We start from the raw sequence: 27,755 nt of genomic DNA, 5'->3' as shown, positions 1-27,755 counted from the left end.
CCATCACAGCCTAGCCCAAGACGGGTCACGGGCGCCATTACTGCTTCCCCTATCTAAAACCCCAGACCCTTTGACTTTGGCCGCCGTTGGTTCGCGACAACAACCACTCATCCGTTCCGTCTGATCTCGCTTGTCCTACGGAAACGGACAACCTGTACGTACGCGCGCCTATCTACGACAGTAATTATTGCTTCTCACCGGGACACACCCTGAGTGCGACGGGTTAGAAGTTTCATGACAGCTGAAGATTATGACGCGGGTGTGTATTCTCATTTTCAGATGACACTGTGGCCACGAGATGCGGCAAGGTAAATACATACAGGTACATGAATATCTTGGCCACGGAATGCACACCTCAGGATGAGCACAGGGAGGCCTTCTGCTTCGCCAGCAGCTGGTTCAGCTTCGCCACCAGCTGCCAGTTGCTGCACATGTACTCCTGGAACGATCTCCGGAGGCTCCTCAGAAGGGCCACGTCGCTCCCGCTGGACGGCGTGTTGAGCAGCGTGGCAAAGAGGTTCTTCCACAGCTCAACGTTCCAGTACCTGCTACGGGAGCAGTTACGGATCATGCGTCTTGATCATCATCCCAAGCTTTGTTCAGTGCGATTATAGGCAGCCATATGCAGAATGAAAGTAATTCAAGATGACCGAAACCTTTTGAGCGGCGATTTTGGCTTGTACATGTAGCTTCCATCAGCCCTTTTCACCTTCTCGATGCTCAAGGCTACCCCGTGTAGCATCATGTGTGCAATGACGCACAGACCGAAAGTGTCGACCTGCGAGAGACCAAACCAAAGTCGATGCATCAGATAGTTGCCTTCAGTGATGGCTAACATGATTTCAGTAGTAACTTTGAAGGGTACAGACCTGATACGTCCAGGTTCTGTCCTCTTGCATCTCGATACAGCTGAACCCTGATGTTCGACAATCACCAAGGAACTCCGTGCCGGCTGGGAAGAGATTTAGATCAATGCCCCGGCCCCAGTCAACAAGACAGATACCCTGGAAAGGATGTTTCATAAGCATCAGAAATCCCCCAATACCTCTAATGAAGCTACTTGGCATGTTAAAACTTCATATGCTGACCTGACTCCGCACAGTTCTCGTTTCGCTTCTGAAGGTATCGTCTGTGATTTCTTCGCTGTACAGACCACAAAGGAAACAAGCACATAGGTGAGCGGGCAATTGATGTCAAACTCAAGGAGTTGACAAGTGCTACAAACTGAACTGGGAACTTTGGAAAAATAAGTTGAGGAATAGGGGGCAATACATGTTATGTTTACTTTATTAAAAGAGCATGCATGAATGGACTATCCGGAATATTTTTTGCCAGGTGAGTCTTGACACAGATGAGATTCTTATTATTAATAGAAGAGCCTGCTTCAGCACTAGCATTTTCTTATGGATCGCTTCATAACCAAAGCAGAATTAATAGAAACACATGCTCAACAAGAAGAACGACAAAAGATCAGAACATCAACATCTCAGCAGAAGCATGGAGCGTGATCATACAGATTCCAGTTACCATTCATGAGTAATAAAAAGAGCAGGAAATCATCCAAGATCTTTGCGCCCACCAAACCCAACATATGGGGCCAACGAATGGACCTCCTATCAACCTCCATGCTTGCTTTTATGACCAACCATTTCAAATATTTCCATCAAAACTTATGTTCTTAACTGCAATGTATAATACCTGACCTAGTTATAACCAGTTTAGAGGTATTTGTACAGGAAATTAACACCATCACTAGGGGTGACACCATCACTAGGGATGTCGACAAATGGTTTGTACAAACTGTCCTAAAACTGGAAATTAGATGCATATAGTAATTTGCACTAATTTGCACTACAGGTGGTTAGCCGGTGCAAACTTTTGTACTGCAACGAGTTTAACTGGTTGGGGTAAACCTGCTTTCCAATAGTCCTACCTTTACCCACAAAAACATGATCAGTCCAAAAATACATACTACCTCCGTTCAGAAATGTTAAGTCATCCCAGGATGCATCATGCAGTTTTTTTCTTCGAGAAAACGCAACATTTCATTGAAAAGATAGAGTTGTTACACGCCTCCTAAGAGGTTTACACCAAAGGAATGTTACAGAAACTGAAATCAATGAACATCCCAGGTTGTAGGCAAAACATCCCTGAGCCCCTTTGCTCCTGCCGTGGCCCATGATCTTGCTTCTTCTTTGATCTTGGCACATAGGTCACGGATGGAGGGCGCCTCTCCTTCGAAGACACAGGCATTGCGCTGTTTCCAGATCATCCAGGGCACCAACATCGTCGCGGATGCCAGTCCTTTTTGCATCGCCTTGGGAGTGTTCTGCTTGGCCGTATGCCACCAGTCGACCAGGCTGTTCTCGTCGTGAGGCGTATTGGGATGGTGCTGAAGCCCACGCCTGGCCAGCCTCTCCAAAGTCCAGCATCTGTCCATGTTGGCAAGCCAATGGAAGAACCTGACCTTGTTTGGGGCCCAGCTTTTCCAAACGAGCTGTGATAGGCAGATTTGGACGTGTACTCGCCAGAAGCATGCCATTTCCACAGCAGCTTGCCGTCCGCCATGTTCAGCTGTGTGTGCTCGATCGCCTGCAAAAGGTGGATGTGCTGCCCCACCTCATGAACACCGAGGGTGCCATGGATGTCTCTGGCCCAGTGGTGGGCATCAAGGCCTTAAGCAACCGTACGAATCTTGCATCGCCGTTTAGGGACGCAGGCGTACAGTTGTGGTGCGAGTTCGCACACAGACAGGCCGTTGATCCAGCGATCCTCCCATAATTTGGCAGATTGGCCGTTGCCGAAAATTGGAGGTCAAGACCAGTCCATGCCCTGTTTCTGTTGGTTCTGCTAAGTCATTGCCACCACAAGCGCAGCGCCAGCCCATTGCGCTCGAGGTCCTGGATGCCGAGGCCACCAAGGGAGGTTGGCTGGCACACGCGCCTCCAATTCACGTGGCAGCTGCCGCTGCTGGCAGCGGCACGTCCCTCCGAGAGGAAGCCTCGCTCGATTTTCCATCTTCAAGATCGTCTTCAGTGGCGCGAGCACGAGCAGCTGGTGCAGAGGAATTGGCCCAAGAACCGACTTCGCCAAGGCAAGTCTGCCTGGTTTCTGCATGAGCCTGGATTTCCAGCAAGGTAGCTTCCCAGCCATCTTATCGACGAGCGGTTGCAGCTGGGTTGCGGTCGGTCTCCTGATCGTGAGAGGGATGCCCAGATAGGAGAGGGGGAACTCAGCCACCTGGCAGCCCAGGAGCTGGATAGTCGCCGTGGTGTCGACATTGGCGCAGCGTATCAAGGTAGCAGAGCCTTTGGCATAATTGACGGCAAGCCCAGAACTTTGCCCAAACACCTCCAGGATCCCTTTGACCGCCGCGTCCTCGATCGAGGAGTGGCAGAACAAGATGACGTCGTCCACGTACAGTGAGGCGGAAGGAATTGTGCGCCTCGGGTGCAGCTGTTGCAGGATGCCGGTGTCGACGACACGCTTGATCAATCTGCCAAGCACATCCATAGCGAGCACAAACAGTTGCGGCGATAACGGGCCACCTTGATGCAGCCCTCGTCGATGCCAGATTGGTGGCCCAGGGTCGCCGTTGAGCAGCACTCTTGTGCTTGCCGAGGAAAGTAGGATGGCAAGCCAGCGTAGGAACCTCTCAGTGAACCCGTAACGCCGTAGCACCTCAAAGAGGAATGGCCACAACAGCGAGTTGAATGCGCGCGCCAGGTCAAGTTTGAGAAGGACTCGTGGGGCTCCAAGCTGGTGCAGCAGGCGGGCAGATTGCCTGATTGAAACTTTAACAGGTAATATAAAACATGCATAGATTGACTCTGCTAAAATAATTTCATTAGTTTTCCCTTCTCAGACTCGACCCCCGCGTCGCCCCGGTGCTGTAGCTGCCACCATGGCTCCCCAAGCTCGGGCCCCCCTTCGCCGCCGCTACCGCTGGCCATCGTCGCGGTGGCGGTGGGCGCCCTCGCTGCCAAAGGTGTTGTGGGGGATCTCGCCGTGGAGGCGTGGACTCGCGAGGCGGCTCATCATGGTTTGTGTGGCAATGCTGTGCCGCTTGTTTGGCGGTATGGTCGGCTCAGTCGATGCATCCGGGGCAGTCGGACATTTATGTCGGGGAAGCGGCCCTGGATGAGTTGGTGTGATGGCCGTGGTCTGGGCCAGCTGTTCTGTGTAGTTTGGGTCACGGGGGTTGTCTGTTCATGCAGCATTGCAGCTCAAGAGGGAGCAGCGGTATATCAGGGCGATGGCCCCGGAAGGTGGTGGTCTTGATTGACCGCGCAGGGCGTGGCGGAGCAACAGAAAATCAGAGCGGTTGCTTCAGTTGTTCGTCAACTTTGAGGGTGTTCGACCTTGTGTCATGTGGGCGATGAGGTGGCTCTCGATGTTGTTCATTGGCGTGTTGGGCACCACTTCTGGTGCATGGTCTTGTTGATGCAAGCTTATTCACCTTTGTGGGAGCGTCCCGCGTCTGCTCCTCCCATAGCAGGTGCGGCTTCTTCTCTCCAACAACAGTGGGAGATCAGCTAGTTTAGTGGAGCGGGTCACCGTTGGTTGTGTTTGTGTGGTTGGCGTCCTTTTGTGGTCTCTGATGTGTCGTCTGCGAGAGTGGGTGTGGCCCTGTTGTGTTGTTGTTTGGGTGGAATTGGCCCTGTTTATTCCGGTTTTCGCCCGATTTCCCTCTAATTAACTAGGCGCTTTATTCTTAATTAATGGATATGGCAAAGCTTTTGTCTTCATTTCAAAAAAAAAAAAATCATTCTCTTTCTAGATATTACAATTGCGGATCGTATTCAAGTAAAATACAAGTTGTATTTCTGAACGGAGGGAGTAGTAAGACACCGACTTATAGAAATAGAATGTTCCTTGGAGGGCTTCATGTTTGAGCATTCGCAAGTTTGCTAGGCTTACTATTACTGAAAAGTTACCAACTTACTATGGAGCACAGATATAGCACAAAGAAAAGGTAGCGCAAATGCAGGAAGAAGAACAGCTAAGTGCATTATAAAGAGTATCTGTCGATACAATGCTAAATTCAGTGATGCTAGATTGTTTTCCTGTTTTGCCTATATTTCGTCTAGAAAAGCCAGATATGGAGGGAGGTAGCTCCTCCAGGGTGGTAAGTTGGTTAGTTACCTTGGGTAGCAGACAAGCATATTGTCAGGTTTGAAATCGCCGTGGATTATGCCAACACTGTGCAGAGTTTCGAGCATGTGCAGCATCTCTATAGTGTAATATATGCACAGAACTTCATCCATTTGGTGACCAACAACTAAGTTGGAATTTATAGCATCCTGCCAGAGGTTCGTATTGTCTGTTATCACATTTAGAAACATGGAATATCTACAGTTACGTCTGATCAACAACACATATTATCCTGACAAACAAAAGCTGTTTCTCTATATCATGTTTTCACTGAACTTCTTGATATATAATATGAAGTAATTACCAGAAGAGTTCCATATGGCAGGTAATCACAAACCAACAAACTGACATCAGCAAATACATGCACTTCATGTGCATAGCCATAGCTTGGTCTCTGGAAACAACAAAAAAATGAAATATGAGTAACTTTACAACTAAGAACGCTATGGTGTTCCTAAACAGAAATTATTTTTTAGAGGCTGATTCTACGAACAGAAAGTTAACCTGAATATCAGATATCCTCAAATCAAGCTGGCGGTACATGTAAAATTCCCAAGGAAATGCAGGCTTTTGAACCTGCACGCAAGGAGTAAAATTTAACATCAGAATCAAACGCAAAAGCCAGGTTTTATTTTTATAATGGAGACATCTTTCACCTTTAAGGCAACTGTTTCTTCCGAGTTGCCATCAATACTAGCTTTGTATAATTTAGCAAAAGCACCAGTACCACAAAAGCCTTTGATCTGATACTTCCTGCCACCTTGGTGTAACAAAAGTTATGAAATAATTAAACTTTGTAATATCAATGATATGTATCAGATCTTTTAAATCACAAAACAAAGGCATATTTCAGTGAGAAAAATATGACTCATTGCAGCCTGCGAGTGTTGAAGATCAAGTAGCCAAACTAGGACACTGATTCAGAATGTACAACAACATAAAGCTAGGATGTAAGACAATATAACTAAAGTTTGTACCTAACTCGATGAATTTGTTTTTTACGGCATTCAGCGAGGAAGTTAAGGGCACCTTTCCTGAGTAGACTTTGCTGCTCTTATAATAGCCCTGTGAAGGATTTGAATGTAGCACACAAAGATGAGAGCAAAGCAAAACTCAAGAGAACCATACCCACTAATTTAACTTACAGTGAACTTCTTGAGGCCACCACCATTAATTTTCATCATTAAACTGTCCATAGTAGACTCAGACCATGGATCGACCACATTACGCTCCTTTTGTATTTTAGACGGTTTGGGCTACAAGACAAGACCAAACACCAATTGATTATCCTCCGGGGTGATAGGCATTAGATTAAGTGAACAATGCACGAAATGACACGATGTAAAATATATGACAGTGATGACAATTTAATTTAGAGGATGTGCAAGTTAAACAAGACAACAATGTGTTCCACAAATCACTTCACTGCCTTATGGAGAAATATACTTTTGCAACTCACATGATAAAAATGCTCGGTCTAGTAAAGCTATGTGAAAGCTCTCCGACCATATACTGAAACCTTTTTTCTCTGAACATATCAGTTTACTTCTAATACTACATTGAAAACATGAACAGATAGAACCAAAAGAAGTGGTGTCATTCTGAACTATGCTTATCTGAACCAAAAGTATCTCTCGACCCACAACATAATAACCAGGCTAATCATTTTAAAATGTTTTTCCTAAAATCTTAAATCAGGTGCATACATAAATGACAGGATAGAACTTGTTTCATTAAGATTTAATACAAACTTTGAGCTAATTATCATTGATCTAAGTGGAAATATATGGTAAGGATGTAAGCCCAGCATAGGGCAACCAGTAAAAAATACATATCAATGTGTTAGTCTCCAAGTTATACTGAGCTTTGAACTATCAAGTATCAAGCGACAAAGGGATACATGGCCGAAGTAAATTAAACAAGCTGGAAGGAGACAAATGGCAAGAACTGGAACATACATATCATATTCAAATCCTAACATTTACTAGCCAAGTGACCATTTTGTGGAAAAACAACCACATGATGACAAAAAAAAAAAGGAACATTAAAAGAAGCCTTTATGTGCTTGTCTGTGATGATGATTGGAAGATACAAATGACATAGACGGCTAATTTGAGTTATCCTAGGCTTGTCCAGAAAGCTAGCCCACTCGTGACTGGACCTATATCTTATAAGCCCCATAGGCAAAAATTTATCAAATAATCCATAAAACATTTTGAGTTAACCCAACGAAATAAGTAGTTGTATTTATAAACCCCAGAACAGCACTAATTGGTTCCAAATTCCCTACAGAAGGGAGCTTAAGTTAAGAGTTAAGCCCAACTCGCAAGAAAAAGCAATATTCCACCCCCGACACTAGTTTTAGTTAACATTGCTAGGAACTATAAGCTTCTAAAGCTTAAACTATGCTGAACCACATTTCTATAACTATACCATAATATGTTCACGAAATAAAGCATTTTGAATTATTGATGACCAGTAGCTAATTCACATAATAAAGAAAAGAGTTAGTGTACTGCATTTATCTCTCTTATGTAGTAAAGGTTCGTATGGACTCGTCACTGCAAAGAACTCGATATAAGTTATTCACTGCAGCAAGCAACTCCAAAGGTTCGTATGAACTCGACACTGCAAAGAACTCGATATAAGTTATGGGACATAAGGCAAGGACATTATTTAAGAAAAATGCAATTATAAACTTGTCTAGATAGAAACCAGTGCTTCCAGCATCTGGATGCTGAACAGTAGTGAGAAATTCAGTGATCAGACAAATCAGTCAACCTGGTGATTATATCTCAAATACTACAGGGGACGAATATCAATAGAGTTTCTTGCGTCTTGTACTCATAAAGAACAGAGGGGCCCACACCTACGGTTCATAAAAGTTACATATCTCAAATACTACAAGTCTGGAACACAGGAACAAAATACTGCATATAATATTGCAGTTAAATATGAGGTTCGTTTCTTCCTAGTTGTCGAGTGGCAGGAACAAAAATGTGAGGAAAGTCCTTGGGTTGTTGAACAGAACCCACCAGATCCTGGATGTTACTGCTAATCCTTCAATTTGTTACTTTTACATTGCATGAACTAGCACGCAACTCAGTAAGAAAAACCTCTGATGCATCTTTTTCTTAATGGTGCTACTAATGTAATGCATAGCTTTGATCTATTGCAAGGCCCTGATATTCGATTCCTACAAGGCTACAAAACAACTCTTCTGCAGCAATATGAAAATTAGAAAGTGCATGCTCAATGTATCCACGCATAGCAATATGTCTTTTCAGTGGGTGATCCTTCAGTTTGTTACTTTTACATTGGATGAACTAGCACGCAACTCAGTAAGAAAAACCTCTGATGCATCTTTTTCTTAATGGTGCTACTAATGTAATGCATAGCTTTGATCTATTGCAAGGCCCTGATATTCGATTCCTACAAGGCTACAAAACAACTCATGTGCAGCAATATGAAAATTAAAAAGTGCATGCTCAATGTATCCACACACAGCAATATGTCAGTTCAGTGGGTGTCTTTCATACCTGTCCATCGTCATTGGATTCTTCTACAGTACTCTCCAATTGTTTCAAAAATTCAATATGCATCTTCTTCAAATGATCGATGGGCTCAGCTTTTCTGCTTAAGCAACAGACCGTCATCGTATCAACGCAGCAACATAAGGTTGTAGATGCATAGGAAGAAAAATTATTTTCAACTCTAACCTGGCAATGCCAATTCCATACACCTTATCAGCCTCCAGCACTCTGCCCTTAGCAAATAGAAACAGCGCATATGCTTCGTAGAGCAGTGCATGCTCCAGAAACAACCTCTTCTCCTCCAACTGCTTATACACCTTGTCGAAATCACAAATTGCATCCGCCTAAAATTGCACAAACCACAGAAAATGATTAAAGCAAAAGAATCCAGATGGGTAAGACCAGAATTGACATTTAGAAAGCAATGGAGTTACATAAAGGATCCAGATCTTCAGAAGGCGGGGGTCAGTGGAGTACTGGTAATCGTCCCCATACTTGTCAATGCATTCTGTAACGTAAACCTTTAACTGTTCGATCGCAGCTTGACAAAACTCTGGGTTTGTCCTGAGCTCCTGCATGGCCTTGCTGATAGACCTGATAATAAGGAGAGAAAAAAAGATGACAGATCTGTAAAGTTTCATTTGATATGTTTTTTTCTGTTTGGGAGAAAAAAAGAGAGAGAAAAATGTATTAATTTTATATATTCATATATATTTGTTGCCACTTGTTCCTTTTGTATGTGTTACATCCTATTTGTTTTTCCTCCTATTTTTGTGTGAGATTGAGTAATATACTACACCCATAATTTTCCTGGGATTTTTGTGCATAATCATAATGCCAGAAAATGATCTCCAAAAGTCAGGGAATGTGTAGGGGGACGAGCTCCTCTAACTTAGCAGGCTAACATAGTCGTTACGGCCAGTACTGGTCCACAGTGGTTTAGCTACAGTACAAAGTCCACCGTGTTTCATTACAGTACATTATTCTTGACCTGTTGTTTTAGATCCAACGACTAAGTTAGCCTAACATAGCTCTAGAGGAGCCGGTTCGTGTGGGGAGCCCAACCCCAGTTCGCCCATAGTTAGAGGGTTAGCAACTATAGTATATACAGAATCATAGAGGTGGAGTGGGACGAACTATGTTATACGCACTAACCGTATGCAGCAACTAAGAGGCGCAATAGAAGCACATCTCCCTTACATAAAAGAGGCGAAAGCTCAGACACACACACACACACACACAGGCACACGGACAGAACTGAGTCGAAATTGCACGAGTATGTGATAAATTAGGTCTAGGTGGAAGCAATAGTTGCAGGCGTGAAGGGACATCCGGTGGTACCTGAGGTAAGGGAGGATGGGGTCGGAGGGCGGCGACCCCTCCCGCGAAACCCTAGGAGTGGACCTCCCGAGCGGACTGGAGAGGGCGGCCGCCCCTCCCGGCGTCCGCTCTATCATAACCATCCTCGGCGGCGGAGCTGAAGCTTCTGGACCCCTATAGCAACCGCCGGAGGCGAGATGGCGACGAGCTCCGCTGCCGAGCGAGCGTGTGGAGAGAGAGGAGAATGGGGAAAAGTTTTTGAATTCTGTCTGTGAGAGCTTCAGAATGGGGGCCTAGAATGGGCTCGCGTGGGCCGAGCCCATTCGTTGCCACCTGTATTATGTAGTAAAAGTCCAATATGCCCCTTGGTTTCTCAGTCTCAAACTCTCAATGCTCTGGTCAAACGGTCAAGATCGAATTCGGGATTGAACGGCCCTGATTTCGGAACGGCGAGCTGACGCCGTTTGTCCCCAGTGTGTCTGTCTGGGCTTGCACATCTCAGCGAGAGAGGAGGGGAGCAGCCGAGCAGAGCAGAGATGGAGGCGTTCAGGAAGCAGGCGAACAAGTTCAAGGAGCAGGTCGCCAAGCAGCAGCAGGTTCGGACGGTCCCAGATCTGATTATTCCTATCTCTCTCTTCTGTTTACTCTTTGGTCGAGGCCTCGATGGGTAACTAAAGTTTCTTAGAATTGAACAAATGGCCGAGATTTTGCTTTGGCATAATTTGAGGCGCTGTGCGTGGAAGCCGCCATGGAAATGACGAAAGGTCGCTTGCGGCAGGTTCTGGGAACCCCCACGGGCTTATCCTTGTTGGTTGTTGGATCTCGTAGCGCACCGCGAAATTTCTCTTCTTATTAGGGTTTAGTTTCCTGATTTTTTACACTGTACACTGCTCGTGCTGCAGTGTGAACTGTGAAGCCGAAATGCTGGCATTTTCAGCTGAGGGGTTTGTATGTTATGTCTGCCTACCATGCTGTTGTTTGCTCATGTATACAACTGTGTCAGCATGGGTACAGATATAGTAATAAATAGATTTAATGGAAGAGAAAGTTCATTGTTACTTGCTTCAAGAAAAGTTCTTTAAATGTTAGCTTCATCTGTTCGTCAAACCATATGGGGACTTCGGGAGATCAAATTGTGCTGGAAATGGGCAATGTATATGCTTATATTCCATAAATGCATTCAGAATCCTCTAACAAGATTTGTGTAGCCATTTTTGGAAAGGTGCCGATTCAGTGATATGTATTCCTAGGTTGGTTACTGTATTTGTTGTGTCATAAAATGTCCCTCCATCGTTGAATTCAGGATTTGCTATTTTAGTGCATTCTGAGAGCTATCTTGTCTGTCATGACATCAAAACGTTCTTGTTCCGGCATATTCCGTTGGATATGCATATGCAAATTACAATGTGATGCTTTTTTTGTTTGCATTTCTCTTGGCATATGCAGAGTTTCCATTTTAACACCATCATAAGCTATTTACAAGAAGCATAAAGCATGCATTGATATTAATTCCTGCAAAGAAAAGGGTTTAACTTGAGTACATCACTTATGGGGTATAACCATATTAGCATTTTCTTTTAATTTTTCTGGTAAATGAGCCAAAGAACTTCATTTCTGTAATGATGTTCTACGATGTGAGTTTGTGTTGTTTACTTCTTTTGTGTACATCATCCAGTTGAAGTAACAAATTTCATAGTGCAAACATAATACGCGAAAACTTCAGTTTGACAAGAGATATTTTAGACGAAAAGGCAATTTATTTGACAGAGATTTTCACTTGTAGGATTATTTTGTTGTCCCTAAACTACATTCCTTTCTGTTTCTGCCTTAGATTAATTCTTTCTTTGCTTACATTTTATGCATTTAAATTTTCAGGCTGTGATAAAGCAATTTAGTGGTACTGGTTTCGAGCGTTCAGATTCTGTTGTCATTGATGAAGTTGAATTACAGCAACATCAACGGCTTGAGAAATTGTACAGTTCTACTCGTTCTGGACGGGTAAGAAAGGGTAAACTACATAGAAGCATATTATGTATGGCAGAAAGCCAAAATTTAAAATTGCAATCACATATTTGCTATCGTTTCAAGGCTCTATGCAGAACGGGCCACCATTCTCAACTTACATTCAGTTCAATAGATCGTCTTTTTTTAAGTTGATAGCTAGGGAAACTTATCGCTCAACTGCATTGATGCATTACATGCTTTATTGAGTTTGTCAGTTTGTAAGCTTATCCTATGCATATAACTCAACAGGATTTTCAAAAGGACATAGTTCGAACAGCTGAAGGCTTGGTGTCTATTGGAAGCAAGCATGTTGAAGTGGGTATGTAGTTCTTGTCCTCCATGCTTTGTTGGTTTACTATGTCATCCTTTAGTTCTCTTCAGAATAGGAGAAGGGGGTTATTAATACAGAAAGGAGAATTAAGATTCTGAGTTTTCATTGCTTTTGTAATGTACCATTAATGTGGATTAGAAGGAAGAATATTCTGCCCTCCAGAATATATGATGTGTTGCGTATAGGATGATTGTAAATTCATCAGATCCCAACTCTTAAAGGTACCTTCTTGTTTGGTTTGAGGAATGGAATGACACGATCCACCATCATGTCATTTCACATGACCAAAATGCCAATAGAAGAACGTGGAATTTGTTCCTGCCACGGATCATCAAGGTGCCCGATAAAGGACTAGCCCATCCTATAACGATGCTGCTCTTTAAAGAAAGGTTCCTTAGATTTTAGGTTGCTGTTGCTAGCAACTATTATGAAGGGTCTTTTGAGACTGCTCTCTCCACTTGCAGAATTAAAGGCTAAGTAATGCATTTCATTTGACCAAAAGAACTTTAAACTTGTGTCTGTTACCAGTGGCGGACGCACATGAAATCTGTAGGGTGGGCACACCCCCTAATTTTTAATTTTTCCTGCCCATGTGTGATAAAAATTTACCCAAATAACTAAATATTAATGGTTTTCCAAAAAAATAAGGGTGGGCCGTGGCCCACCCAGCCACCCAGCTGCGTACGCCACTGTCTGTTACCTTTCGCTTGCTGACAGCATGATGGTAAAAAACTATTAGTGGGTCATATTTCTTACAATAACACTCCTTGTTTATCCTATTCTCGAAATTCAACATCTGGTGGGTGATGCAGGTGCACCTTTTCTTTCATTTGATGACAGGAACAAAATTTTCTGAGGACTGCTTTAGATATGGAGGTGAAAATAACGGTGATGATGAAGCCCTTACAAAAGCTGCATCACTCTATGGGGGTGCTTTGAGAAATGTTGAGAAAGAGTATGAAGATTTCAATAGAACTTTATGTTCTCAGGTAAATCTATCTACCGTGTTTTGAGATAATTTTCCATATAGATGAAATATTTTGGCTTGTTATAGCATTAGGCATCAGCATCAATATGTGTTTCTACTTTCTACTTGCCCTGTATAACATGTTATCAATCGGTAGTTTCTCTTAGTGAATAGTATATGATATGTTTTACCATCCTTCCTAGTTCTTACTCGTATGGCTTAACTGCTTAATAGATAGTTTCGTCTCTCCAATTGCCAGGTGTCAGTATATCTCTGGGTATAACATATGAACTGTGGCTTCTGTTGTATTGCACCAAAATAATGCAGATATACATATAGCCCTGCAACTTGGCTGAAATATTGAAACAGGTGTATTTAAGTCCCTCAGATTTTGCATAGAGATCTGATTGAGCCCTCCAATGCAGCAGAACAATAAACCCTTCGTGAAATATGAAATGCTGAAACCGCAGATAAAATTTCTGGCTCAACCCTGGTTTTCCATCTTCTGCGATTTATTTCTTTATGATAAAACTCCATAAGATTCCATCCATATATAGATGTAATGTACTGGAAATGGTGCCACCCGAGATCTGAACAATAGCCCAGCTTATCTGAATTAATGAAAATACTTTTTAGATGAGCTATCTAAAGTTTTATCCTGTAAATGCAAACATGTGTGTGCACTTAAACCAAATGGTATTGGTGTCTCTTACACAGTGCACAACTGTTCGTCCCATGTTCGCAGCATCTTATACCTTTCACAACAAGTTTTGAAAATATAGTGAGTGTAACAACATTCTTTTTCAGAGCAAATCAGAGCTAAGGCTTCTGAAACATATGGCGGTAGAAATATAAGAGTTAATGGGCATACTGTTGTAAGGTGCTTTGATCTAATTTATAAGTATTTGGCATTTCAGACCATAGATCCATTGAAGGCGATGGCTGCGTGTGTTCCCCTGGAAGATGCGCGTGGCCTTGCACAACGTTATAGCCGGATGAGACAGGAAGCTGAGATCCTTGTATGTAGCATCTTGTTCCTTGCAGCATGTCCAGAATTAGTATTGCTATGCATAATACAGTACTTTACCCTGTTCTGTTTGGCCAACAGTCTGCTGAAATTGCTAGAAGGAAGGCACGAGTAAGAGAAGCTCCAACTGCCGAGAACACTACAAAACTTCAACACTCTGAATCTAGAATGATAGAGCTCAAAGCAACCATGGCTGTGTTAGGAAAGGAGGCTGTTGCTGCACTTGCTGCTGTTGAATCTCAGCAAAAGAGGGTAACTCTTCAGCGCCTGGTTGGCATGGTAAGATTATTTTCCTCTAACTATGGCTCATCTATTTGCATTGGTTCGTTCGATTTAATTTTCTCTTATACTTGGCCACTCACCCTGTTGAAGGTAGAAGCAGAGAAGTTGTTCTATTTGAGGCTAGCTTCTATACTTGATGATGTTGAAGCTGAGGTAGAGTTTCTCCCAGCTTGTTATGTTAAGCTGTCATATCTTGTGGTTCTAACCATTATTTATTGTTCTTCATAGATGTCATCCGAGAAGCAAAAGAGAGAATCTGCACCTCCTATTATTCCCTCCCATAAGCGCGCCGAGAAGGCCCAGTACTTCCTTGCTGAGGTGAAATATGAGCAACTGACAGCACAGAACCAGCACCTCATAATTCCGTATTTATCAGCCCTTCCTTTTTGTTGCTGCAGGCAGTGCATAACTTCAATGGTACCACGGAAAAGGAGCTGAGCTTAATCGTTGGTGATTATGTTGTTGTTCGTCAGGTCAGTGTGCTGATAATCATTCTTTTTGTCTGGCAAAGTTATCACATGATTATAATAGCTGCCCTGCGGAAGCATTAATAAAAACTTTGTTCCCATGTGGCGCTAACTTTGTGACTGACTCTTGGGTTGTCGTGAGGATCTTTGTTGATACAGGAGGGAGAAAGCAAATTAGGGATGGATCAATCTGTCCAACCGAAAGAAACTTGAACTGTTGGCTTGTCTAGGGCAGTAGCACCGAAGCCAGAATTCACTACCTAACTTCTTGCTCTTTTCCGTGCCTGCACCAGATTGCTCCGAACGGTTGGGCCGAGGGCGAATGCAGAGGGAAGGCAGGGTGGTTTCCGGCCGGCTATGTCGAGAGGCGGGAGAATATCCCGCCAAATAAAGTCTTTCCGCAAGCATAAGCTGCTGATCAGTGCAGTTGGCTATTTTGGCTGCACCGAGGTCTCTGCGTTTTCTGCGCACTTGGGAGTTGTTGTATATCTCTAGTTGTATATCATGTACCTTCCACACTGGCTCAGAGCGCCAGTTGCATGTGGGCTGATTCATTTCGAATGTAAGTTACTACTCCAGTATTTTGCTAGTATACTAGCAGAATATTTTGCTAATATGCTACTGAAGTACTTTCCTTTGTTCCAAATTAATCGACACTGATTTGTCTAGGCGTTTTAGTCTGTAGATACATTTGAATCTTGACAAATACTTTTGAGGCTTTGTGAGTACTTGATTGATTAGTTTTGTTTCTTGCTGTGAACGGGCCTTCCGAGGCCTGGGCCAGCACTGCCTAATACACGAACCTGGGCTGGAAAGAGAAGATCAATACATCTCTCCCACAAAATTTCCATTGTTTCTCCCCTTTCATCCTCTTCTCAAAAGGTTATCTTTAGTGGCTAGAGATCTTCAAAGGAACCTTTACATTCCACACATATTTACGAGGAAAGTTAGTACTGTATGTTGCATCACCAGCTTCCTACACATGGACTAACTGGATGCGTCCATCTAATTTTTTCATCTTGATCGTTGAGAATAATCTCCAAACAAGTTCCCTTTTTTTGCAGGGAATTCGGAGAGTTTTATTCAGCTGAAACAGAACCTGAAGGATCAGCTTGGAGGCTGACCACCAAAAAGTCTGGAATACAATCTAGCCAGCTACTTAGTCATCATCAGAGTGCAAGCTAATTTAGCACAAAGATGAGCCGGAATACTAGCCGACCTAGGGACATGCTGAATAAGAAAAAAAATTAAAGCTACCAACTAGCTCTCCAACTTCTTGTAAAACTGGTGCCACGACCGAACGACAATCATGACAAGTGTTCCAGAGATTAACAATCTCCACACAGTCAGTCTCCATCACCACATCAGGATAACCTCGCAGCTTGGCAAAAATAACACCATCTCGTAGTGCTGAAGCTTCGGCAATAAGGGGATCAGTGATACCCGGATGAGGTTTACTCCACGCTCCAAGGTAAGTCGAAGATGAACGTGCAACACCCCCGGCTCCTCCATTGCGAGCTTCCATCAACAGGCCACCACCTATATTAATCTTGATCTTATCGCCGACTGGTGGTCGCCATCCATAGCCTGGTAAGATCACTGCATCTTTCTTCGGGATTTGAATGACAGCGAGAGCTTCTTTTGCCATTTTCACTGACTGAACAGGATCAAAACTCCCCTTATCATGTGTCCAACTATTTCGAGAATTCTAGATCGCCCACATTACAGTAATTATCTTGGCTCGATCCGAATGAGAAAACCTTGCATCACTAGTTATGTCCCGCGACCAGGTATGAGGATGAAAATTTGGTAGCACAAACTTCATCCAGAACTGAGCTTCCTCCCAGAATCTCCGTGCATGCTCGCACTTAATGAGTGCATGCAACAAGTTGTTATTATACTGTTCCACAGGTCAAGAGGGCCACCCCAAAACATTCTTCTAAATTGAAATCCTCCCCATCCCCGGACAAAAGCATCTGCCACACAAATGCCCTTGTCAAAGCAGATGCTATATAATCTATGATACAATCCTGCCAGAATCTAGTTTTTTATCCATTCCCCCACATTTTCTTTTACAATGAGGGTAAAAGAGGTGTTCAATACCCATTAATACAGACTAAAAATTGGAGTCTCCAGGTTTATGTTTAATCCCAGCAATGCACTGTGATTTCACATATTTATTGAGGACAACTCTCTGCCGCCAGATTGTTTCATCAGTCTCCCATTTCCATAACCACTTAGCCAGTGAGGATATGTTCACTAAATCTGAACTAGCAATATAAGAACCAACCAAGAAAATAATCTGAACAACAAAGAAATATTTACAAGATCAGTCCGTTCAGTAAGAGCAATTGGTCAGTGAGAGAAGGAGCTAAATCATCCTCGGAATTTTCTGAAAGCAACGTGCGACTCATCATTTCTATTATTTTTGTACAAGGAAGGTCATAATCATTGCCATGATCAAAATGTTATCATTTCCTGGGTAAATGGTGACTCTAAACTTGCGTCTTGAATAGACGGGCTTGTTTAATTTGTACGGGAGATTTGCCTGCACAAAAAGTGATCGATCGTTTTAGGGACAGCCCAACAAATCTACTTGTACACTAGACAACAGGAAAGTTTCAGTATTACCTGAGCAACAATGGAGTTGCCGTTTATAACTGTGCATGCTCTTTGAAATGGATTTCCTACGAGTATATAGCTTGGTTTCGGATCTTCGAACGAGCTTCTCGGTGGGACAAGGACATGTACCTCCTTTCGCTTCGAAGAAGCGGACATTACCTTTGCAGAAAAAATGGCGTCTTTCTGTTCCGAACTAACTCCTCTGAATGCTTGCCACACACCCTAGAAAATAGTTATGCCACTTAGTGACATGGTTTACAATATGCATTATGCGTAACCCGAGACCGTGTGAAGAATTATTAACGGGAGCATTACAAATGTAGCATCGTGTTTGGTCTTCAAAGAAGTGCAATCCATAAATATGTCAAGTATTGCACATCAACATTGCTGCATGCATGGATGGCCTGTTGTAGCACATTTCTAGTATGCCTATTGTTTATTGCCTGGCACCTGTCTATTTAAGTTTATTACTATCAGGTATGAGTGCTATCAAAAGTGCTTGTATTCTGTCTTGCAGCATTAGGGTAGAGTTAAGAAGAATCAAGTGAGGAGAATATACTGAAGCAACATACTCTATTTCATTAGAATTACAGTGTATTGCCTACTATAGCATAATTGTACCGAAACACGCGGCCTAATTAGATACCCTTTTTTTTCTAACCGAGCCCAGAATTGACCAAATTAAGAAGCCAAGCTAACTGTATTCATGATGTTTCGGAATAAGTCAAACCAAATTCCCAAGCTGGAATCATCACCTCGATGCTCCTCGCGGTGACCAGGGTGCTGCCGGAGGCGTCGAGGAGCGCCCTGCCTCTGCCACCAGCGTCCGCCGCCGTGACGCGGAACGCGAGGCTGCCAGATGAGTCGTGCACCGCCATGTCGCCGCCGCCACCGAGGCGTTTCTTGACGACCGTGAGATCGACCGGGACGACGGGGGCCGCCGTGGGCACCGGCGGCGGGACAGCGGCGACCGCGGCTTCTGTCTGGTCCATGGAAAGAAGCAAAGCAATAGCAAGCGAAGAGCAATCAAGGTGTTTCTTGGGGAGAAGGTACAGGTCTGAGGGGGAACGGAAGTGCTGCCGGACGGTCGGCTGCGGTAGGAAAGAAAGGCGAAGGATTCAAGGAGGGTGGAAGAAGCGAAGAAGGGAAGGGGAAGGGGAAGAGGATGCTGAAAAATTGCTGGAGAGTGGTTGCAAGTTAGTATTTGGGTTCTTGTGTTTAGCGGAGCCGAACAAACCAGCTGACGGCGATGGATGATTATTATTCATTCAGCGGAATCAGATGCCTTTTAGCACCTCTGTGGACGAACAAATGGTAAAATACAAACAACACACCTTTAGAAAAAAAATAGTGAGGTGTTGCGTGAAGAACATATTTAATCTTCTTTGATTTGTCATAGATCGTTTGGAATGTAGTAAGATCGTAAATCGTTTGTAAGTGATACTCCCTCCAGTTGGAAATGTAAGGCCTATAGACTTTATTTCCACAAACTGAACTGCAAATGTTGCATTTGAGTGTCAATACTCAATAAGACGATGGGTCAAATCATCACCCGGATTCTTGCTTTATGCCTAGTCTAGTACTGTGTCAGATCAAAAGTAATAGCTGACACCGGGGAGACGATGTTTCTAAACAAAGTAATGCAACTGCCATTGAAAAGGCAAATGTGCACAAAATGCAATTCTGCAGTATCCTAATAGCATTATTAAAAGTTTATTACTTTAACATGTGCCACACTTGTGTGTATATAACTAAGATTAGGGCCAACAAATATACCATTCATATCTGACAGATAATACATCAACATTACACATAGGTTGTGCCAGAAACCGATGTTTTGTATTTCACTAACAGGACCAGGAAAAAATATAATGCCGGCATTCATCTCCGTCCCGGAGCTCTTTGCATGTCGTAGACGCCCCAGGAACTGTGTGTTGGAGCAGCTCCATACTGGGAACCAGAATCAGTAGCGTTTGCCTGGAACAAATATGTGCTTTGAGAAGCAGCTTCATATAACGATACAAAAGAGTATGTGAACATGGCTTCTTCAAAAATAAAACATAATACATACTTGATTCATGTTGTATCCAGCATTGTAAGGATTTACAGGGTAATTGGCAGTAGGATTTCCATAGCTTCCAACATAACCTGCAGGATGGGTGCCCCATGAAGTATAATCCACATTTGACGTACACACAAATTGACCTATATGGTTAGCCTCATTTATTCAGCCCCTAACTGAATAGCCCAAAATTTTACAACTATGGATAGCACAGGACGGTAGTTTATCAAGTATTTTGGCCACAGAAAGAAATTTATTTAGTGTGTCCAATTTAAATCATCTTAATACTGAGCTAGTTCTATTGTTAATAATACCCCGCCCACTAGCGGTACAGATGAGAACTACTATCTGGAGCCAAAGCAATGTAATGGGAAAACAAACCTTGATTTCCTGCAGACACAGCAGCTCGTGACCTCTTCTCGGCATTAGCAACCTCGGCACGTAGTTTCTCCACTTCAGAAGCAACTGAAACCAATTTCTTCTGCATCTCTTGTCCCTGCTCATAACTCTCTGCATATCCTTTCTTCTCAAGCTCGATACCAGATCTGCAAGTCAATTCATAAGTATGTAAGTTTGCAAAATACAACAAAGGTTTTCTTGTAACTTCACCTTTCTCTCGGTTAGTTCAGAGTCATTTAAGATGCAACTGAGTTCATCTAATATATTACTACCTCCGATTCATATTACTTGACACTAATATACTAGACACATCTTAATTGTAGATACATCCATTTTAGTGGCAAGTAATCTGGATCGGAGGTTTCAGTTTGAACTGAATAAACCCATTTTATCCATCTAACCCCCATAAAAACAAAGCTGGTTATTCGTCAACCTGGACTTCTGATAACATAGCACTTCGCCTGCGGGTGGTTTTGGAGGCAGTTTTTGCCAGTGGACATAATGTGACTGACAGGTCAGCTTGAAACATCCAAGTAGAGGTAATTCAGGGACCACGTAGGTCGTGGGCGGAGCCTCCCCGCTGACATAGACGTGTGTGCTCAATAGGGTGGGGGTAGAGAAATTTGGCTAGTGCGGCCTTTTTCTAGCAGAGATGCCAACTCATATCCACCGTGGCAAAACCACCTTTGAAACTACTAAAGTGGGTTAGTGGTCCAGTATTTAAAGTTCGGGGTTAGCCCAGGGGGTTAATTTGACTTCCACAAGTTTGGGGGTGGATCCAACTTCATTCAAATTGCAGGTATACTTTCATCACACCATATAAAGAGGTTATACCACTACAGGACCAAGAGAATGTTTCTTTGTTAGTGCTGAGAGGGTGGAGGAAAACTTTGCTAAGTTATGAATACCTTGTGTTTCAAAAATCTATAATATCCATAAAGTTCATCCCCACTAAGATGCATTTAATGTTTGCAAGCTCATTCCTGGTGCAGCCACGTCATCCTAATTATCCTGAACATTGGATTGCAAATCAGCGATGTAGATTAGTTAATGGCTTCCAGCGGTGTACAACAAACCAGCACTCACGCAAGAAGTCATAGAGTCATATGTTGACAATGAGGCCCCACGCCCGTACTGCTCCAGCATCGTAATTTCTCTCTATCCCCTGATTCTTGGACTCCTGTATTTATTGTCGATGAACATGGATGTTAATTCCCAGCGGTGCCCATGCAGCTTCCCAGCAGCGCTTCAAGTAGCAGCAGTGCATCCTCGACCCATCGTCTCTCCCGTCAAGGCTCAGCTGTGGACCCTCTTCTTAGGTTTCAGTTTTCCGTGCTGCAATACAAAGAGCTCTTGCTACCATGACAACGGTGACTTTGGGGCATGGCCAGGCCGCTGGCGGGCATCAGCAGAGAATAAAATGGCGTCTATGCGTATGAAAGGGTACTTCGTTCCTATTTTGGGACAGAGAAAGCACCAGCTTCGTTGCAGCATGGTGGCGCCTTATCGACAAGTCAACCGAGCGACAACTCTTGGAGCTGATCGGCTTCTACCATTATTGTAAATTCTGGATCATTCCACGTGTTTTTTACGGAAAATCAGTGTGATTTAAAGTACCTATCATCGACTCCCATCTCATGTTGGTACTATGCATGTTCGACGAGACAACGCCAGAACAATCACCATGACCGTTGTCACCGCCTATTTGGCAAATCCACATCACTCGATGGGTACACCTTCCTAGCTTATTAGGTATCCTCACTCCCCTATCTCTGCCCGATCGATATTAGCATGGATTTTTGCTCTGCCCGTTCGATTTTTTTCATATACCGGATTACAGGTGCTTAGAATTAATTCGAGGAAGTGATCAAACTTTCGTCTGCACCTAATTGCTATTGGATTGATGCCTATCTGGAAAAGAACACTGATTATTTTTTACAGCAACTACAAGCTACAGGGATACGCTGTTGTTCCTGTTCATGCAAAGTCCAAACTGCACAGTGGGTGATGGTAAGAATTTCTGGAACAAGCCCTAAGCCAGTCCTCTCACACTCATCTGACCAGCTCTATTTTCTCAATCAGGTTTGATATATGTTCGGATAACTAGATTTCTGTAAAATTGTGCTGTTATTCATGTGTTGTTTGGAGGCAGGCCATCACTGCTGATCCAACCAAATTAAATTATAATAGCATTACTTATTTCCTTTTCCAGATAGGCATCACTTACAAGTACGGTTAACTGAATGTACTGCAGCAGGTATCATCTCTATATTTTTGCAATAGACCATCTCCTACTACGGTGCTAGCCCAAGCTAGCTTATATGGCTACAATCCTTCACGTCTTCTATTTACAATCTATATATGGTGGATCGTGATGCCTGATTTTTGCCCAATAAATACCTGATGCATTTACCGGCAATTTAAACATGATACTATATATTGAGTTTTCATAAATTAATTTCAGGTATACCTTTGCAGGATGTGCTTTTACAATCCAAGCAGATATTAGGCAAGAAGTGGTATTTTGTGGTAGCTGAGGTTAGTTTTCCGAGTGCAATATTTAACATGGATTTATCTTATTTATGTTTTCAATCATCATCATCATCAAGCCTTTAGCCAAAGCAAGTTGGGGTAGGCAAGATATGAAACCAAACGGAAACATAAGGAAACCCAAAACAAGGAGAGATAAAAAAAACAAGTAAACTAAGATTCCGGCACATGGATTTCAATGAATGAAATATTTACTAGCTCCTTTTCTTTATTCTCAACATTTCCTCTTCTTTATTCTCTAACCTATTCAATATAGTGTAATGGTGTATAATTAAAATTGACACTCTTAAGTAATAAAGATATACTGTTGATAATCAAAAGTCCACATGTTTGATATACACTCTATCCATAGTTTCAGAAAACCTACTATACTATCGTTCGATATAGTACCCCTTTGCATTTTTCAAAGCCAATTTTGGCATTCTATTTTGTTACTTATACCATATTTCTCAATGACAGCTAAGAATCCCCCGCTTCAAACAGAAAGAGTACATGCAAGATTAAGAGGGCCAACCTTAAATGCTGTGTTTCATGCCTGAGTTCTTGCGTCTCAGCTTTCACTGCAGCCACCTGCTGCAACTCCACTGCTGAACGAGCCAAATCTTGTGTGTATCCCTGGATCTGGCCCATGAGTTCCTGCCTTGCTGCATCCAGTTCGTTGAATGTCCATACGAACATGCGCAACCTCCGCTCTCATCTCCTCTACTGCTCGGAGCTCTGTTTCCATTTTCATTAACCTCTCATAGGCCTATAACACGAAGAATGGCAAGTTAATTTTATACGACAAAAATAACCTAATAAACTCACTCAGGCATATTACAATAAAGAGAAGCGAATTTAATACTCCCTCCGATTCATATTAATTGACTCAATTTTATCTAGACATAGATGTATCTAGTCAACAAACACATCTAGATACGACAAACTTGAGTCAATTAATTTGGATCACAGGGAGTAATAATGTCCAAAGTTGGGTTATATTTAAAAACACTGGCATATAATGGGGTATCTTGAGAACAAAGAATAAAAAATAGTACTGCAGGTTACACAGTTTCAAACCAGTAACTGATGCAGAAGTATAATATGCCATGCAAAATGTACAAATTGTAAGCAAGCAAAAACCTGGGTTAGTTTTGTAAGTGAGCTATATGTAATGGATTGAGCAGTTTGAAATTCAACAGTGGGATTGAGAAAACATTAGAAACGAGTGAACGTAAAATTTCAAATAAGAAGTATCCATGTAAGTATAATGCTTCAAGCTAAAAGGTTACACAACAAATATTACAAAGTTCAAGTTGAATAAGCAAAATCTTGTGCTCATAAATCTCTTACTTATGGAAAAAGAGTTCGTGCACAGGAGGCTTTCGGATCTCTATGGAGGCAGAGGCAGCAGTTACGTTGCATCCAAATATCACGTTATCACTTAGATATGTGGTACAGCAAGACTGGAATTCAACATTTCTGCTATTGGCACACTAACCCACAAACTGTGAGGGAAGTAGCTCAAGTATTAATAAATTCAACCAATCAGGCAATAGAACCTAGTGGCATATTTGAAGAAGAATGACCAAGACACCAGGCAGTCTGCTGAATGATTCCACCCAACAGGAATCGAACCCTGTGGGGCAGGTTGGTGCTCACGCACCCCCACCAACTGAGAAATGCTTAGATAACGGCCCAAATAAATATACTCCCTCTGTCCATAAAAGAATGTCTTAGATTTAGCTAAAGTTGGATGTATGTAGACACTGTTTAGTGTATAGATACATCTAAATTTAGACAAATCTAAGACATCCTTTTATGGACAGAGGAAGTAGAAGAGCGTAATCTATTGTAGGCCTGTATATTACATTTGCATGGGCGAAGTGACACTCTTGCCGTTTGTAGACAAAAATATGTGCTAACGTGGCACCTAATGGATGTGGGGTACGGGGGGTGTGGCCGTTACAGCCTAAAAAGACCTGGCATATGTAGCTAGCTACCCGTGTTCTCGCAGTTCCCATTATCTCTCATCCCCATCCTCCCATCCCAATCCTCAACCATTATTTTTCTCCATCCCTGCCTTGACTCCATTGTTCATGTACTTGTGAGAAGGACCCCAGCGCAGAAAGCTCCCACACATTGTGGGGTCTGGGGAAGGTATTTCTAGGCAGCCTTTCCCTTGCTTTTTATTATGCAAGGAGGCTGATTCAAACCCGGAAACCCTAGGACACAAGTGGAGATACTGCGCCAGGACCACCCTCATCGATCTATGGAAAAAAGATGACATATCCCAGTCCAGCGCGAACAAGAAAAGCTTGTCCCATCTACAAAACTGGCCAGGCCAACTTGACATCCCACACGAGAGAAATACAAACCTAGGATTCTACATCAATGGTTTCTCGCATACCTCCTGCTATCATTACAGATAACACTAGTGCCCCCAAGATCCGAGCATCGGTAACAGAAAGGAGGATGGGAAGAATGTGAGGTGGATAAAGGAGGAGACGAACCCTAGACTACCAAGAGAAAGAAAATGAGGACCAAAAGTGACTTCCCTCGCTTCTGCCCAATCCTATAAGAAAAATGAAGTGGGCTTCTTCATAATCAATGCTGTTATCTTTTTCTCTTATCTGCAGCAGACACTGATGCAGGAAGCCAAATTTGTATAATACTGGCTCCCGCGCATGCAGGTGCCAGCTTTCAAACTTGTTGAAGCTTGTGCAGTACACCTATATTTTCCCTATGTAAAATTAACACATGGCAGAGAACTATAGTAGAAAATAAGCGATGTTAAGTTAAAAGCTTTGTATGTCATAGACCTTGTATGCATCATAAATTATTGGTTTAGAAAGTCGAACATATCCCTGAATCTACAACTCCTGGATGAATTTAGGACTGTATGTAACACCAAACACGAATCATACAGCCTCAAGGCTTTTGTGGAGCTTATGGTTATGGGTTAAATGTTGCAGTACACAGAGAGTAGATTCATTCAGCGCAGTGGAGGGATGATGAAAGCATCCAGACCTCACGAATACGGAGATCTCCCTCTTGCTGGGCAGCGCCGACGGCGCGAGCAGTGTGGCCAAGGTCGTGCCGCACGGCGGAGACCTCCTGCACGAGCGCGACGTGCGTGGCAGCGAGGCGCTGGTTCTGCTCGAGCAGAACGTGCGCCTCCTCGATCTCCACGCCGATGCGCTCCTCGAGCGCCGCGGCCATGTGCGAGGCGGGGGGCAGGGGGGCGCCACCGTGGCCCTCGAAGTGGTGGCGCGGGAGCGGAGGATGCTCGCGGAAGTTGTCGGGGTGGCCAGGGGGCAGGCGGCGCGGGTCTCGGAAGTCATCGAGGTGGTGCGGGGGCAGGCGCGGCGGCGGGTCCCGGAATTCGTCGAGGTGGTGAGGCGGGAGGTGGTGGTGGGGGTGGTGAAGCGGAGGAGGGTGCGGGTGGTTCCCGCCGCCGTCGCCTCCGCCTCGGGAGAAGGAGGAGGGCAGCGGGTTACGGTGACGACCGGCCATCCGGAGTCGCCGGAACCCTAACTACTGGGTGCTACAAGGGACTCCGACGAACAGATACTTTGCACCCAACAACGAGTAAATTATAGTACTGTACATGAAACTACGCCCGCGTATTTGGGCTATTTGATAAAATGCCCCACTTTACTTTGCCATTTGCCTCAAAAGGCATATTTACTTTGGCATGGGTAAAATGCCCCGCTTTACTTTGCCTGTTTGCTAAAATGCCCCGTTTGGGTGATTTACTGGTTCTAGTTGAAATAATCTCCTCTAATCTAATCTCTAACCGGGCTAAAGCTTTTATTTCTTTGGCTTATGTCTCAGATGTACGAACAGAGTCAGGCTACGCCGGCCCCGGTGAAGAACCCGTCCAACTGTCGCGACCAAGCCCTCAGCGCCGTCCCCTCTCTCGCCGCCGTCGAGATTGTCTTCGCCATCTCTCCCTTTCTTTCTTTGGCCGGCCGTGCCGAGAAGGGCAGCTGTTGTTGCGGCAGCAACCAGACCACCAAGTCACCCGTCCTCGTTCATGATCGCCAAGATTGAGGCATGCATGGCCTTCAAGGCCATCTCGATCCTCCGTGGTCGTCGGTGAGGTCCGGGATGCGCCGCCACCGTCCTCCGTGGTCGCCGGTGAGGTCACCCTAGGCCCTAGCACAGGGACGCCGGGGGGCGGGGAGGGCCGAGGGGGCGGCGGAGAGGGACGAGGCGAGGAAAAGAGAGCGGTGCTGGGGCTCGGTCGGGGCGGCCGGCCGGTCGTGACCATCGCCGGCGTCGCCTGCCTACTCGTACGGGAGAGAGACAAAGATGCACTTGGGCCGGTGTCCAGCTTTGGATCAATCCACTCAAGGGTATAGAGGTAATTGTCAGTTAGAGATTAGATTAAGAGGAGATTGTTTCAGCTAGTAATCAGGTACCAGTAAATCACCAAACTGGGCATTTTAGCAAATGGGCCATGTAAAGCAGGGCATTTTAGCCATGCCAAAGTAAATGTGTCCTTTGAGCAAATGGCAAAGTAAAGTGGGGCATTTTATCAAATAGCCCCGCATATTTAGAGCTAAAAGAGTCACTATTTCTCACTGGACTGTCTCAGTTGTAACTCATGACTAGCACGAAATCATAAATTAAATCAAATGATATAAACTTGACTAAGCACAAAGCTAGTTCTCAACTAGCTAGCAAATTTTTGATATTATATTGGAATTGAGGATGGTTTCACTTTGACATCAAACATTTGGAAGATCCCAACCGTCAAATCATATCCTTAATGTTTAACGCCAAACATCTACCTCATCTGAACCGTCCGGCGTCTATCCCACCACCCCCACCCCCCCACACACAAACACAATATCGGAACACGATCCCCGCTTTCCTTCTTTCCAAGTTAATTAGGATATGTTTTTTTTCCGAAAAAAGGCAAAGGACCTTTACGTCTCATTTCATTGAAAAGATAGGGTTTTTTCAAGCCTCCTAGGAGGTGGGTTACATGAAGTCTAAACCAGAAAGCTAGTGAACATCCCATGTCGTTGGCAGGGCATCACGTAGGCC

At 43.8% G+C, this 27,755-nt stretch overlaps 3 protein-coding genes and 1 pseudogene across 3 annotated transcripts; 1 reads left to right on the top strand and 3 right to left on the bottom strand.

Moving 5' to 3' along the window:
* Nucleotides 1-248: 248 nt before the first annotated feature.
* Nucleotides 249-10,253, bottom strand: LOC124677885 (mitotic checkpoint serine/threonine-protein kinase BUB1-like). The gene is made up of 14 exons (XM_047213833.1): nucleotides 10,029-10,253; nucleotides 9,122-9,281; nucleotides 8,874-9,031; nucleotides 8,694-8,787; nucleotides 6,300-6,410; nucleotides 6,132-6,219; nucleotides 5,811-5,914; nucleotides 5,659-5,730; nucleotides 5,459-5,548; nucleotides 5,146-5,303; nucleotides 1,089-1,143; nucleotides 870-1,004; nucleotides 657-778; nucleotides 249-545 (listed from the first exon to the last, which is right to left on the bottom strand). Exons 1-14 carry the CDS (start codon nucleotides 10,148-10,150, stop codon nucleotides 356-358), a joined length of 1,659 nt encoding a protein of 552 aa, XP_047069789.1. The 5' UTR covers nucleotides 10,151-10,253; the 3' UTR covers nucleotides 249-355.
* Nucleotides 10,254-10,430: 177 nt separating this feature from the next.
* LOC124674598 (SH3 domain-containing protein 3-like) lies at nucleotides 10,431-15,759 on the top strand. The gene is made up of 10 exons (XM_047210637.1): nucleotides 10,431-10,603; nucleotides 11,883-12,005; nucleotides 12,261-12,330; nucleotides 13,183-13,331; nucleotides 14,227-14,328; nucleotides 14,418-14,615; nucleotides 14,709-14,771; nucleotides 14,847-14,936; nucleotides 15,017-15,091; nucleotides 15,379-15,759. The coding sequence occupies exons 1-10, from the start codon at nucleotides 10,544-10,546 to the stop codon at nucleotides 15,493-15,495; spliced, it is 1,047 nt and encodes a 348-aa protein (XP_047066593.1). The 5' UTR covers nucleotides 10,431-10,543; the 3' UTR covers nucleotides 15,496-15,759.
* Nucleotides 15,760-16,909: 1,150 nt separating this feature from the next.
* Nucleotides 16,910-18,933, bottom strand: LOC124676839 (protein LURP-one-related 7-like). The gene is made up of 3 exons (XM_047212860.1): nucleotides 18,463-18,933; nucleotides 17,717-17,929; nucleotides 16,910-17,633 (listed from the first exon to the last, which is right to left on the bottom strand). Exons 1-3 carry the CDS (start codon nucleotides 18,697-18,699, stop codon nucleotides 17,508-17,510), a joined length of 576 nt encoding a protein of 191 aa, XP_047068816.1. The 5' UTR covers nucleotides 18,700-18,933; the 3' UTR covers nucleotides 16,910-17,507.
* A 447-nt stretch (nucleotides 18,934-19,380) lies between these two features.
* Nucleotides 19,381-26,266, bottom strand: LOC124677647 (annotated as a pseudogene).
* Between the last annotated feature and the right edge of the window lie 1,489 nt (nucleotides 26,267-27,755).

The sequence above is a fragment of the Lolium rigidum genome, chromosome 7 (genome assembly GCF_022539505.1).
Source record: "Lolium rigidum isolate FL_2022 chromosome 7, APGP_CSIRO_Lrig_0.1, whole genome shotgun sequence".
NCBI lineage: Eukaryota > Viridiplantae > Streptophyta > Magnoliopsida > Poales > Poaceae > Lolium > Lolium rigidum.
This window is presented reverse-complemented; position numbering and strand designations above follow the sequence as displayed.